The sequence below is a fragment of the Kryptolebias marmoratus genome, linkage group LG9, assembly GCF_001649575.2.
Source record: "Kryptolebias marmoratus isolate JLee-2015 linkage group LG9, ASM164957v2, whole genome shotgun sequence".
In the NCBI taxonomy this organism is placed as follows: domain Eukaryota; kingdom Metazoa; phylum Chordata; class Actinopteri; order Cyprinodontiformes; family Rivulidae; genus Kryptolebias; species Kryptolebias marmoratus.
In genome coordinates this window covers 22,851,385-22,867,233 of record NC_051438.1, presented here as the reverse complement: position 1 = coordinate 22,867,233, position 15,849 = coordinate 22,851,385, and the positions used below count along the sequence as shown (strand labels likewise).

The 15,849-nt window shown below is 35.5% G+C and overlaps 1 protein-coding gene across 2 annotated transcripts in view; it reads right to left on the bottom strand.

The window, feature by feature from the left end:
- glra4a (glycine receptor, alpha 4a) overlaps nt 1-15,849 on the bottom strand; it is a 44,812-nt gene that overhangs the window by 17,341 nt on the left and 11,622 nt on the right. For both annotated transcript variants that reach the window (XM_017408085.3, XM_017408086.3), the window contains exons 2-3: nt 2,489-2,619; nt 330-397 (exon numbers count right to left, since the gene is read on the bottom strand). In XM_017408085.3, coding sequence (XP_017263574.1) covers nt 330-397; nt 2,489-2,619 — 199 coding nt within the window. The remainder of the gene's footprint in view (nt 1-329; nt 398-2,488; nt 2,620-15,849) is intronic.

Genomic DNA, 15,849 nt, shown 5'->3' with positions numbered 1-15,849 from the left:
TTCAATTTTTCATTTTAATTGCTGAGTAGACAGTTCATTATCAGCGTGTCAGTGACCCATTGGTCCCTGAAGGTTACACTGTTACGCTCCAGGAAACAGAAGTGAGAGAACAGCTTTAGCACCGAGAGGATTCATAAGGAAGATAGTGGAGATGAGGAAAAGTTGAGGATTTTTTTTTTTGTTTCTAAATGAGGAGATCATAAAAAGAATGCAATAACAATAACAATATTATATATTCAAAACAAATGTTTTAAAGAAAATCTAAGGTTTTGAGCTGTTTAATATATTAAAAATGTATTTCTTCGATTTGAGTTTACGAGTCTTCTTACCATCGTAGTTTCTGTGATCGACCCAAAGCTGTTGATGAAAATATTGCAGGTGACATTCACAGGAGGGCCTAGGGAAAGAAACAACAGACTGAATGTACATTGTTCCCTTAAGACCGCATTTATAACAAACTGGTGTCCACATTAAAAATAATCTATAAACCGTACATCTCCTGAGGCTTCTGAAAAATGCCAACAGTTTCTTTGTGACTTCTCATCCTTGTGCTGTAACTGCAACTGTAAATGTTGCAGCAAATCAAGTCACACTGGAGTCTAGTAAGTGTCTCTTTAAGGGCAATGCCTACTGAGAGGTTTAGTTAAAAAAAAATCTTGAAAAACAAAATTTAGGGATTCGTTTTAGAATTATAAATAAGGACGACAGCTAAAATGTGTTCGCTGATGTTTTGGCATCGGACACAATCAGTGTTCGACTCTGCGAACAAGAGGAAAAAGAGAATTCAAGACGTGTTTTCTAAGCTTGCCTTTAGGTACTCATAACTCTTGGCGAATGTTTATGATATTGCATGGTCCAGTTTTAAAATGTCAAACCCCTCTAACACCACCTGCTCTCCCTCTGGGTGTGTTTCAAGCACCTCGGTGGATCAGGTCTTCAGAGGGAAAGTTTGCAAGCAAGTCAGCTGTGTTCCCTGCTCAGATTTAATAAGATTAATTTACTGGTAGGCCATTTTACAGAAAAACAAATAAACAAGCAAAAAACAAAGAAAAAAAACTAGGTGTGGCATCGATTCCCTAATATTATAAAACTTTTATAAGCCTATTTGTTGTTAGATTTGTTTTTAATAGCAAAAAAAAGACATGATGCATTTGTAATCTATGAAATTATTATTAAAAATCAGCTATAAGCCCAGTAAAGTCTCAAAATAACAAACAGTAATAAAACAACATGACAAGCAATGTTAGCCTTGTGATACTAGGGTTTAATCTGAGGAAGGCCCAATGGTGTCTGCCCAACATATCTGTTATATTTTTATGATTACTTCACTGTTAACAGATAACTAACTAGAAAAAACACTTCCATTGTTTCAACCTGGCTCGTGATGATTTATCAAATTGCATTTTCAAAAACCTTTAGCAGAAACTTTTCAATGTGTGGTATTAAGGCTTTTCCAGTGTTGTTTGAGGGCTCCACACAGTTTATAGGAATGCTGTGAGTTTCACATCACAAAGTAAAGTACAGGAGTATTTCATACAGAAATATTCTAATATTTTTGCCAGAATTGCTCCAGGCTGCACTAGAAGTGCTACAGCTGGTCGTTGGAGATATTTGTGCTGTATATACCTATACAGTTTTGTGTCAATAACTGCGTAAGGTCAATTGATGACAATGTAATAGTTTATAAAATAACATCGGCATGAACTACTGAAATTTACGATTTACGACAGCAGCAATCCACTTTGTTCTTGGCCCTGCTCAGACTAGAAGTTAGCTTGTCCATTCAGTCAGAATTCAACTATATTTTTCTAAACTAAGTTTGTTCAAAGATCTATCTGCAACAAGTAAGGAATCAATAGTTTGTAAACTTTTATAAAACCCCACTTCAAAATGTCTTTAAGTCTTGTGCTTCACATAAATCAAATTTAAAGGAGAGAGAAAATGGTTCTTTTGGTCAATGTAACTGTTTTTGTTGTTATTGCCGCTTAGAGTTTGGAATATGGTTCAGTTCTTTACTTGTTGAATACCTGTTGTATTTCTATTGTTATGTTAAGTATTAGCTGTATTAGTTGTACTTGTTGCTGCCTTCTTGGCCAGGTTTCTCTTGAAGAAGAGGTTTTTAATCTCAATAACAAGTTTAGCTGGAAAAATAAAGATTCCAGTTTCTTGTGAGTTACCTTAGACTCAAGTTTTTTCAACACCAAAATGTCTGTTTAGTTTCTATATATAAATGCAATTTGCTAAATGGTAAAATTCATCAAACCATAGGCTGTTACCTGAAGGGAGTCATACACGTGCCTAAAAGCTGGTGATTTTAATATTTTTCTCTTCAGTTTTGACCAAACATAAAACACATATATGAGAATGTTCAACATTTTACTTTTGATGGCACAAATCCACTACTGTAAGTGGCCTTAATGAGTGCTTGTTCCTTCTGCTAGATTTCTCTTGGGGCTACGGTGTCGTTCTGTGTTGGCATACACTTTACCTTTAAAGTTGGGTCTAATGCGGGCATCATAGCCTGATGTTTTCCCCATGAGTTTGTCCAGGAAGTCGGAAGGTGAAAGCTGTGGTCCGGCCCTGCTGGGGGGCTTTATCTCCTCCTTACAGGAGCTCAGTCTGACATTACCCAGGAAAGAGGCAGAGACAAAGAAATAGAAAAAGAGTAAGAAACGGTTAAGGAGGAGTGTGTGTCTGTTTGAGATACAGCAGTAGGGGTGGTGGGGAAAAAATAATCAGAAGCCAACAGCAATCAGCAAGTCAGTCTTAAGCAAAAAATACCATGTGGTGATTGGGAAACGAGAGTGAAAAATTACAACTGAATGGCCTCCCTTGAATGGTATCTAAGAGCTTATCAATGTTGCATCATGTCTGAGTCTTATTGTGGTTGTTAGGCTGCATCTACAGAAAATGACTACAGGACCTGAGGTAAACTTGTCCCTTTTCTGTGCCTCCCACTGCTGGTGGCTTAGCAGGGGTACAGCTGACAGATTGATGGCTCAATTGTAATGCTACAAACATCATACAGGGGACAGCAATGAGTTGATTGGAGCTCTAGAGAGGCTCCTGCGACCACTGACAGGAATAACCAACAAGCGTATAAGAAAGTAAAGAGAGGAAGAATAACAGCAACATTTTAAGAGAAATATAACGAAAGAAAATGCTCCTTAAACCAGGAAGCTCTGGTTTATAACGCATTGGATTTCAGTTTGGCCCCTGCTGTGGCTCAACATATTGCACCGCATGATTCTGATACAACTGTAAACAGTTCACAATCTGTCATGATCTAAAGCTTTGTTGTACAGATGGCAGGTTCAATCCCAAGGAGGCTTTAGTTACGTCTTCATGAGTGTGAGTGGAAGCAGTCACTGATCCATCAATCTCACAGCCTTTTAGTTGTGTCTAGAGTCAGGGATTTAATTTTTTGTGGAATATACTTTTGGAAACAGTGGAGCTGAGTTGAATATATGATATGTTTGTTTTGAAATAGTGTAAAATACAATACCTTTTTTTAAAAAAGAAGCTACACTAATGACTGTCATAGGGTGAGTCTTTGCCTCTAGCCAAAGAGTTCAAGTATCTGGGAGTCTTGTGATGGTATGGATGGTATGAATCGATGGATCAGGGACTCTTCTACAGTTATTAGGGCATTGGTCCAGTCTGTTGAGGTGAAAAAGGAGCTGAACTGATAGGCAAAGCTCTCACTTTACTGGTCGGTCTATGTTCTAACTCTCAACTATTATCATTAGGTGAGAATCGAAGAACAAGATCCCAGATACAAGCAATTGAAATGCACTTCCTTTGTGGGGTGGCTGAAGTCAGACTTAAAGGAAATGTGAGGAGCTCTGTCATCTGAGCCACTGCTCCTCCACATTGAAAGGAGTCAGCTGAGGCAATTCAGACATTTGATTCAGATGCTTCCTGGCTGCCTCTCTTTGGAGGCTTCCTAGGCATAGGGAGGAGACCTTGGGACAGACCCTGAACTGGAATGATTATGTATCCTCTCTGCCTGGGAACACCTTGGGATCCACCAGAGAGAGATGGGAGTATGTTCTGGGAAAAGGGATGTTTGGGTTTCTCTTCTAAACTTTTTGCCTCAATGACTCAACCAAGGAAAAGCATCAGAAAATGGATGGATGGATGGATGGATGGATGGATGGATGGATGGATGGATGGATGGATGGATGGATGGATGGATGGATGGATGGATGGATGGATGGATGGATGGTCAGCACAGTCACTTCACAACCCAAGTGTTGTATGTTCAGATCTCACCAGTAATTACTAAGGAATTGCTGAAACCATCATTCTGACAATTCTTCACTATTATGCAAAACAAACTAACATAATTTCTGTCTGAATTTGAAAATATGTTAATATTTGTAATGTCAACATAAAAAGTACTTCAGCAACTACAGTGTAGGTCACTGAGTGAAAGTTCTTCACATTGCAGGCTGCAAACTAACTCAAGAAATGATTCTGTTAATTTCTGAAGAATTTTTCAAAACAAACAAACATCTTTAACGCAGAAAACAGATGTGAAGCAAAATTTTTGCTTTTTTTATGAATAATTATCAATATTCCTATTGGCTAACTGCATTATTTTTAGAAAATACAACCAAACCTGCATGCCAAAGTTTAAACAAAGATCTTGCACATTTGGTTAAAGCTTGAAATATGTGATGACTCACAGCTACTATCAAATTTCAGCTCACTGATATTTCTTCAAGGAGTGCATATCTAACAAACAGTGATGCCTAAAAGGTTTCCTGCCTTGGACATTATATGATTTCTTGAAATTTCTTGAATCTCTTCATAGTATTATACAACACAGATGCTGAATACTTATGTTAATTGCCATTTTGCACTAAAATTTTATGTTTTAACAAATTATTACAAAATGGTGATCTACAACTCATCTTTGCTTTAAAAGACAAAGCTAATGTTTTTTTTTTTTTTCTGTCTGCCTTTGCCTCTCTCTCAACTTCGTTTGACTGTGTTGGCAACATAAAACCTTATAATTCTAATTTCTAAAATAAAGTTGTTTGGTAAATTCCTTTTCTACTTGTGTCTTTTACTTGAAAATTCAATTAAATCTATAAACCTGCAGGTCAGTAAATTTAACTTGTCTGGAAATGAGCTTTGTATTTTCTGTTGCTGCAAACTGGATAAATCTGTAATCCTTGTCCCTGTTTCACCTTTGTTGGAAAAACTTTTAAATGTTTTAATCATTTTTACTTCTCTGTTTGGGAATTAAATATGTGTTTTTGTTCCACTCGGGACTTAACGCTGGTCATGGCTCATGATTTCACTTTCTTCATGGCGTGATGGGGCAATTTATCACATTTGACAGTTAGTTAATACTTTTGTAAATTAAGTTTTCTTGTTACTGCACTAATTTATTTTTCCAATACCTATCACTCTGTTTTTCCCAATACCTGTTATTCTGTAATGTTTTCATGGTTTCACAATTGGTTCGAGAAATAATTCCAACACTATTTCCCTTCTCCAACCTTAATTTGAAGCGTTTAATGTGCTTACCTCTAGTGACATCTAAAACATGCCTTCATAGAAAGTGGCTATTATCTCAGGCATGACAAACCAAATTTAATTTGGTATAAAATCAAACTCTAACCTTACAATGCTTCTGCTCATGCAGGAACATTTGTTGATTTTCATAAAGTTGCAATTCAGTTTTTTGTAGATTTTTGTTATGTCTCTTGACTCCAGTTTGCTACAGTTTTACTTTACAGTTAAACTGATAACTGTCAGGATTTGGGGCTTATTGTTATTCTTCATGTTTAAGTTTCGGTTTATTTGTGTCTTGTACTTTGTTATTTAGTTGCCTTTATGTTCAGTCTGGGTTTAGTTCTGTCTATGTTTCATGTCATCATTCACTTCTCCTCAGTCAGTCACTTGTTTTCCTGCCACGCCCATCTACACCTGATCCTAGTTGTAATCACTCACCTGTGCCCACTTCCCCTAATTACCCTCTGTTTTAAAACCTGTTTCCTCCCCTCACTGCTGGTTCATTGTCACTTCGTATGCTGTCTTGTCTGGTCACTTCTGCAGCTTTTTGGGTTTTTGTTGTTTTGCTTTTTGCTGCCTCGTCAGCCTTTTTGTTCTTTTATTTTAAAATTATTTATTTTTCTGAAAATGAGTCTGCGCTCTGGGTTCGCCTCCTTTTCCACAACACCTGACAATAACTCTTGGTGCTTCTTTTACTCTGTTCTGATGTGGAGGCGGTTACTTCTTGTCTGTCACAGATAACATACTCCCTTCATCTGAGTCTGTCTCAAAACGAAACAAAATATCCTGTTTATTGTGTGATTCAATTTTAAACCAGATTACTTTAAAATAAACTAAGCTTTTTTACTTTTCTTACTGATAAGGTTAGGCAAGGATACGCCTTGCTCCAGGCTTTCAAGTACCAGGTCACACCAAAGGTTGTGACCTGTCACCATTTTCTTTCTAATGTACACAGAAATGTCTCCTGAAGGCAGATGTTTGATAATGTTCTCTAATGACCCGCCCTTCTGTCCCTTGCTCAGATTCAGACCTTAATCACTTTTGCCAAATGCTCTCATAACAACTTAGCTTTCAGAAAGTTTGAAAAAGGGTTTAATTAATAATTTTACACCTTACAGACATTATAAAAATTAGCATTATTTGGAATGAAGAACTACAGAGTCCTGCAAACACCTTGATGTAATTTTCCATACTTAGTTTGAGATGAACAAAAATCTGTTAAGTGGAGTTAGGTATTGTGAAGGAATAACCAGCCTAAATGGTATAGTAAACGTGCTAAAAAATATTTAAGTTAAATAGAGAGACTTTTTCTCCGTTGGACAAAACAGGTGGCTGAAAAAGCATTAAAAATGACCAGCCAACCAGACCACAAACTCTCAGAGGAATTCTCTATAATGCTGCCAGACAGACATTATAATGTGAGCATAATGAGAACTAATCACTATTCCAGGTCCTTTATTCCTTCTGCCTTTAGGCTCCTCAACACATAAAGACGATACTCTTCATCACTTAGGGTCTGAAAGACTTCAAGGGCTTTTTGTTAAATTACCTTATTTACTGGTTTTCTCTATATCCTTAATGTATGTATTTATTGTTTTTGTTGGCATTGAAAGTGAAAGAACAGAAATAAATTGCTCTTTAGAACCTAAGTTAGATGACTCTGATTTTCAAGATTTTTGAATCATGTGATCTTGTGTGGGCATCAACTTTGAATTCATTAGCTGAATGGTGCCCACTAATGCAACTGCGTCCTTGTAAAACTAATCAGAACCATAAATGCTTTTTGTTGTTGTTTGCTTTCACCACTTGTAACTATTATGTATTTTCTGTCTAAACTTAACAATAAAATCACCATGAAGTAAAATACATAAAGTGTTTTAGCAGCTCAGCATTGTTAAACATTACAGTAAAAGGAATTTACATCCCATAGTTGAAAGTGTTGTCCTTAATTGTACCCACGGGATTTAGGCGTCAACACCTTTAGTGTTTCCTAAATTAAATGAACCAGACCAGTAAAACAATTGCAACAGTAGAAGTCGGTTTGTAATGCAATTCCCAGATTAATAATAATAAAAATGAGCTCCCTCTGGAGAGTTCAACAGCTGAACTTCTCACCCTCAGCTGCAGTAAGACTCGTGGTTGTACGCCTTCTCTCAGGGACTACTTCACCTTAAAAGCCTTATTGCATTTCTAATAGCACTCCTTCCTGTAGCGTATTTTGTAGAAGTAGAGTCCTATTCAGATATTTATAAAAGTTTGAAGGAAGAAGCACCTCAGACCTTTTTTTTCTCTCTATATTCAGTATTGAATCTTAAAGAGGTAAAAATCTTTTGTGTTGTGCTGGAAATGTTTTCTGTGACATTTCACTGCTGAATATAACTTAACTGCTATCAGTATAAAGAAGCATTTGAGTAAAACTTTCATTTCACTTTGTACATTAGACGTACGATTTGACAGCAGAGTCTTGAATCTTTTTTTGGCAACAGTCCATCCATTTAAACATTTCTTTTTATTAAAGTTCTTGACAGCACCAAAGACACAACATACTGTGCACTAAATCTTTTATAGTTAATATGGCAGTCACTATTTAAAACATATACTTTCTATTGCTTTTAAAAGTACAAAATAATCTGCAATTGGCTTCTTTGAGCACCTTCTAACTCAATTATACATTTCTTTGTCTGAATGTTTCAATTATAAAGATGTTCTTTGCTGACATTTAATTAGCCTGACCTTTTGCTCCACCTGTGATTCTGTTATTTTAGCTCCATGCCAGACTGCTGTCTAGAATATGTAACAAACGTCTTTCTATCCTTTATAATCATCCCCACCATGAAAGGTGGGTGAGAATGTAATTGCCTGTGGGTGTTTGTGTGTCTGTCTACTCGCAAAATAATAATGAAGAAATAATAATTAATGAAACTCTCAGAGAGTAATCATGGAATGTACCTCTACAGCTGACAAATCTGGAGATGGTACAAGATGGCTGCCACAGCTAAGCAACCTTAGCAAGCACAAAAATGACCATAAATGAGTTAATTTTACAGATACTGAGCTAAAACCTGCTATGGTAGTAGGCATGCTATGTGGTGGGCAACATGCTTTTCTTTAAGGAATGCATGTTTTAATATAGTATATAATATATATATCACACTTTTGTGAACAAGTGACTATTTGGTTCTGAAGGCAAAGTTGAATCAAAAACAAAATTTAACTGCATTCACATGCAGGATCATACTAATTTATATTCTCAGACAGTCTTACTGTCCATTTATGTCCTTTTATTACAATGTAATGTATTTGTTTTATTTTTTTTAATCTGAGGAGGGTTAGATTGACATGGAAATTCAGATTTGACTCACTGTTTCTTGACTTTTACATACTTTTTGGACAGATTTACTTTATGTTTTTAATTACTTCATTATTTATTTATTATGTCGAAAAATTATACACATGGTTTTAAGCTGCAAAGCACAAAAAAGACACTGCCCTGAAGGTACTGGATTATAAATGCCCTTTTTTGCCTCTTATAGCTACAGGCGAATTATTTTATTGAGCGTTGCTACTCCCATATGGTTACCTGTTATATCACATGTTAAAAATACTCTCCGGCAGTCTTCAATATGTCCACTCTATTTAAATTATCATGAGAGTTGTTCGATATTGTGGGAACACAGTGGTGTTGAAAGCTTAAAAAGATTATTATCTTAAGCAGAAGCAGCAAAAGAAAAAGAAGCATAAATTGAGGGGAAAGTATCTGTTTCCACAGTATGCATCATTTATAGTTAAAAGACATAAACATACAAACTAAAAGAAAAGAGTGTAGAGGTATCATTCTGTGTTAAATATGGCTCAGATGTAAGAGAATCTGGACTGCAGAGGTTTAGAGAAGAAGTCAATATTTGTTTAATTCAACTAAATTCTCTGCTTCCTTTTCTTTAAAGAGGCTCAAGAGATACAGTATAAAGCATTTTTCTGATTAAACATTAACAGAAAACCCCCCAGTTCTGCTTGTTTGACATTAATTTAATAACTGGATTTTACTCTGTGTAATCCTAAAGTTCAGATTTGAAAGCAACAGATAAAAATTACATCTAATTAGTTAAGATGGGATTAATTACTTTTTCACTCAAGGTGGTGATCAGAATAACTTTATCTCGCAAAACGTCTTCCACCCTGCTTCCAGCAGGAAGCAGCAGCTGATTTCTGACCTATTAGACATTTATAGACAAAAATATTAATGTTACAAATTGGGCAGCAATAGGAAAGAGTTGAAACAAACTTAGGGGTTAGAAAATAATCTGGTTTTAGATGCATTCCAGGAAAGGACGTGGACGATTCTGACTGAGTTTTCAAATGTCAAAAATCAGTTTTGTTAATGTTAATCTGTCTTTGCTGAACCATGAAGAATATGTCTGTGAATAACAGCTGACTCCCTTTAGTAATAACTTTGAAGCATTTAATTTGTGCATAAATTCCCAGTTATAAACACGATGCTAATCGTGTTTCCATTAAAAATTCCATAGAAAAGCAATGTTAGCATCTATGTTAACTGTTGGTCAGCAGCCTGTATTATTATAGTATTTTTACATTATTCTGCACTCATTAGGCATGCATATAGATATACAATTTAGTGTTTATGTAAAATAAACCATAGAAATTTCTGTTTGTTAATTAGTACTACTGATTCTGTGTTTCAGTTTCACAGTATTTTGAATAAATATTATCAGCTGCTGACTGGTGTTTATGAGCAAATCTGATTATTGCAGATTATCAAAATGCATCAATATTAGTTTTAAAATCACATCACAGCTCTCTGAATCCTAATCAGATTGAATTGTGAGTTGCCTCGGTATTCTCACCCCTAATTATTCCAATTTCCTACTCGCCAAATCATCCAACCAGTTTAGTCATTGATCCAACACAGCAGTAAGACTCTGAAAATCATTTGTACAGTCAACTTTTTCAGGTAAACAAACCATACTTGATTCATATGGCAGGTAGTCTGTCAAATTATGTTCAGTCAAATCATACTTTATGATAATACAATGGCATATTATATTTGTCTTTAAAGACCTGTGTAGCCTCTGTCTTTATTTATATATATATATATATATATATATATATATATATATATATATATATATATATATATATATATATATATATATATATGGCCTATGGCTACTAATGTCCCCTTTTGATCAATAGACTTTTTGGAGAACAAAGCAATTTAACCTGAAACATTCATCTTCAGTGACATGACCACTGCCACTCCTACACCGTCATACCATTCAGTAAGAAAACACAGATCCAAGCAGAACTTCTCACAGAAACGTCTCTCACTAATCTGGCCTTCACTATGTGAGGCACATATGACACACAGTGGATATTAGAAACATTAATCTCAAGTTTACTCTTTGAGAAAATGGAAATCAGACTTCAGTAATAAAAACATTCCAAAACAGATATGAATGTGTTTGCCTTTGCAAAAACACAAGCGCAGACTCACTCCAGTGTAAGCAGAAATGCAGAATTTAGTAGGACCAAGGTGAAATGTAAAACTGTGTGCAGATTAACCTCTAAGTACAGAGCAACGCTGTGCAGGGCAGAATTTATTAAACGGATAAGTAAGGCTTAAAATGTCATGGGAAAAACCTGCAATATATAAAGTATATGAACCTTCTATTGAGGCCAGCTTTATGGTGGGAGCACTTAAATTTTTCCTGACTTTTAAGTCTTGAAACTGACCTTTGTCTTTAAAAGTTTGCAGAAGTCATCACACAGTCTTCAAATTTGCATGATTTGCAGATTTGCAAGACACACACACACACACACACACACACACACACACACACACACAGTATAGAAAGACAATGAACTATACTTGTCTTCTGCCTTTGATAAACAACAACACTGTGGACATTACATGTTTTTGGTACTGTCAAAAATTTCCCATAAATGGAAAACAAAACTCAAATTTATGATGCATTTTATAAAATGCACAATTTGTGTTACTTGGACCCAGTCTTTGACATTTATCTGCGCTTAAAAGTTGATGAATGAATAGCTCCCAGTCCAAGGAGTGCAGCAGGTGGATAAATCATTAGCCAATCAGTGCCAAGGGTTGGTACTGATTGTACTGTAAAGGGGCATTAAAAGGCAGACTGGTCCTCGGTGATAGGAAAACTCATACCTGTCGCCAGTTGAATCAGGCAAACTGAGGGAAATGTAAATCTTATATTCAGACAAAGTGTCTAACAAACCTGTCTCACTGCATGGTCAAAATATTCATCATTACTTGCCATTTTCAACAAGAGGGCAGAGGTTTTATTCTTATAGACCAGTGGTTCCCAAAGCTGGGTTCAGGGTCCTGATGAATCATTTCACCACCAAAAATCCTTTGTTATTAGGTAGTTGAAATTTTGGGAGTCTGTATTGATGATGTACAAGAAAAATACCCAGAATTCTATTTATTATCTAATTTCTTTACTTCTGATTTGCAAAATATCTGTGAAATAGGATTTTTAGTCTGACCAAAGATTGATTTTACATTCACACATACATTTCTAACTCCAGTAAAATTTGGTGTTATGTAGAAAGTGCCTCTTTATGGTAACACAGCAACAAATATTAATAAGTGTCTATAAATAAAAATTAACTGATGAATATGTATCGTAACCATGATAAAGTAGAACACTCATTAAGCAACATTTGCTGCAAGTTTCAAGGTAATATGTAAAAAGAGCTGAAGAAATTGTGCCAGTTTTTGTGAATGTTACAACTTTTCCACATTAGTCATAGTAAGTTCAAGAAGATTAATTTAACCAGAATATTGCATTTTAGAATGTTTTTTTTAATTTATTTAAATCAAAGACACGGAATCTTGGTGTGACTTAGAATATTTTTCGATCTCCTTTAAAATGATTTACTTGTTTTGAAATAAACTTTGTGAAAAGTTTGGTGCTGTTATTTTGTGGGTCAGAATTTGAATAGTTTGGGATAGAAAACAGGGACAACATATAAGTAAACATTGTTTACAAGCTGTTTTAAACTTGGTGGCACACCTACTGTTGCAATTTTATAATATTCAGTCACTGATCTTTTAAAGCAGTTGACACATCAGGTTTTTTTGTAAATATAATGATACGGATGTATTTGGCAGATTTAAGAGAAAGCAACTCATTAGCTTTAGATATTGGGAAGCTTACTGGTTGCTTTCATTTTTCCCTTTTTTTGTGAAGCTTTTCTAATGTTTTTAACATTATCTTCAGCTTTTTTACAAAATAATAATTACTTAATCCATGAACTAATTTTAATGATGTAAAATAAATCTTGTGAAAGTACTACTTTTTCGTTTTTTTAACAAACTCTATGGTTTAATCATCTCTATTAATCCTGGCTAATCCAGGATAAATCACAACTCTGCACCATTGCTCATGTGTACTAATTTGTAATGCAATCTTTAATCTTGCGTGAGTGAGCTTTGACATCTCTTGAGTACTGAGTAGAAATGATGTTTCCAGCCTTGTGCCACAGTAATAATAAGTGCACAATGAGCTGTAGCCTAATGATAGACTTATGTTCATGTTTCTACAGCGCTGAACTCCAAACTACCACCCAAGGCTTTTTCCATGAAGCCTTAACTAATCTTCAGCACTCTTATCCTTTCCAGCCAAGTGAGCAGAAAGCTATAGTTGTGTGAAATATAGTATCATTCTGTTCATGATTTAATTCGTTTATCTGCCAGAATCATGCTGTATTAAATCTGAAGAAAGTGGATTCGCACTTTCTTCAACCCCTCATCGCTGTCACAACAGAATGAATTCTTCCACCCACTCATGTTATAAAGTTTGTTGCTAAGTTCGGCCCAGAAAACATTGTTGCTGCTGGATTGGGATGCTGAGTCTCACTCTCCTGTACTAATCATGCATAAATTTCACACACATGCAAGATTAAAATGCTGTGAAGTATCCAGACCTTAAACTATATGTCTAATTTAGGCAACACTGTTTGGCAACCAAACAGTTTATATCTATAGTAGAATATATAAAAACTTTTGTCACTACATGGTGGACATGGGTTACATAGCTTTAATATATGTGGCAATTTATTGTTATTTTTGGATAATTTGCCAAGTAAATACAGAAATAACCAGGTTTCAGTGTCATCCACTAAGAGGTATAATTTTGATGTGACAACCACCTGACAGCTACTGATTTTGGTTGATGAAATGAATACATACAATTGAGTTTAACTTTGAACAACAAAAATGATGTAAAGCTCACTATTGCAGCTGGCAGGGTCTCTATTTTCAATAACATGACTTTCACATGCCACTGGGATATAAATAATATGAGTGGTATTCAATTCAGTGGGATCTGCTTGACATAAATGTCACCATTAAAGAGTGAAAATGAGTCTTTGTGGGGATTTTCAGATTCCCTCCAATTATTTTCGACTGCATGGACTTAATTGATATCCATGAGAAGAATACTTCAGGATGCCAAACTATTGTAGGCTTGCACGATAATAAGGTATCCTGGGGTGTCCAAAAAATGTTGTATTGCTATAAATACCAGCTCATTTTGTAGCCTGATAACATTATGTTAACGTATTCATAAGGAAATATTTGAAGCAAAATCTATTAAAAAAACATGTCATTGACCATTTATCACACAGCTGACACTTGACTCAGTTGTGACCCAATCAAGTTCTCCAACCACAGCAGCCCAACATCTGATCATTAGCACAGAACTTTGAATGTAAATTTTAGGTTTAATGAAGTCTTCAGCATTTATTTCCAGACGCATTTTAAAGCTGAATCACATGAACCTGAGGTTTCCAACTGTAAAAGGTTCAATGGCGAATCACTGAGATAAGCCTGAGGGACTGACCTTTCCCCCTCAAAAGGAGATGAATTTCCTCAGACCTACCCTTCCTCACGGATGCCTTTTTAAACCACTCTGTATTCAGGCCACCTTTTTCACTTCTAAGATCTGGTATCAGTGCTGACTGCCTCCTGTCAGTTTCTGTGAAACAGAGCCAGAAGGATTTCTGATACGGAGAAGAGGAGATACTGACAACAAAAGATCGCTTTAATGTGCCTGCTTGAAATGGACTGCAGCATTATCCTTAAACAATACACAACGTAGGAGATAAAATAACATAAAAGCATATTTACAGCATCTTATGTTGACTTTATGAATCTTGTTATTTGCCTGGCAACTTCACTCAAACAGGAATGTTCGCCTGTCTGGGTAATAAAACGATTAAGACAGGATTTTCCAGAACAGCCAACCTTTTTTTTGGGGAACTGTGTGACATGCTGAAGCAATGTAAAGAGTGTGCACACTTCTCACATCTTATCGTATAAGAAGAGTTTCATCAGCTTTGTCTGCCTCCATGTTTTGCTCAGCGTTGCCTCACACCTCTCCAATCTTTCCTCAGATATAAAGGCCACAGGGAAATCTCTCCAGCTGGATGCGTTCACAGGTAAACTACAGTCTGAGAGTGTATTCTTAAAATATAATTGGAAGCTTGAGAGAGCTGATGAGTAATGTTTTAATGTGCTACAAGCACATAATCTAAAGCACTTTGAATCGCCTTGTTGCTGAAAAGTGCTATATAAATAAATTTGACTTGACTTAATCTGAAATAATATGTTTTTGTTTTCCCTTATCCCAATTTTCTCTCACTAACTGCTTTAAGATATATTGTAAATGTATTTTACTTTAATTTGTCAAGTACCTACAAAAAATTCAAAAATTGCTATGAACATCTTTAAAGGTTTCTTGCCCTGAGATACTTCAAACTTTTACTGCAGCTGGTTTCAGATAAAACGTTTTGGAAATCATAAAAAAGCGTTAGTTTTCACTACATTTGTGGTCAGATGAGTGATACAGCCACTGATGAACAATCAATTCTTTGGCTTCAAGAGGCTATTGAGTGGCTTTCACTACAAGTTTAATCTTTTACTTCTGGAATATAAAGCCTTTCTCTATTTGTGTAATGTTTAAATCTTATAAAAGAGGTAAATGTGTAAGTCCAGTCATTTTAAAACCCCTTTTTTTGCTACCATCTATAGTTACAGCATCTGTAATCAGTGATATTGTACTTTAACTGAAAAGATTTTGGTCAGTCACAGGTATTTATTATGTGCTGGATCAGTCCAAAAATAAACCAATGAATCAGAATTATTGGCAAAAGCAAGATTCCTTAAACCACTGCAACTCAGAGAAACAAGCAACATGGTGAGCTACACAGGATGAACATAAGGTTTCAACAATGGCTGAGAAAAACCAAAGAGTTTATATACAG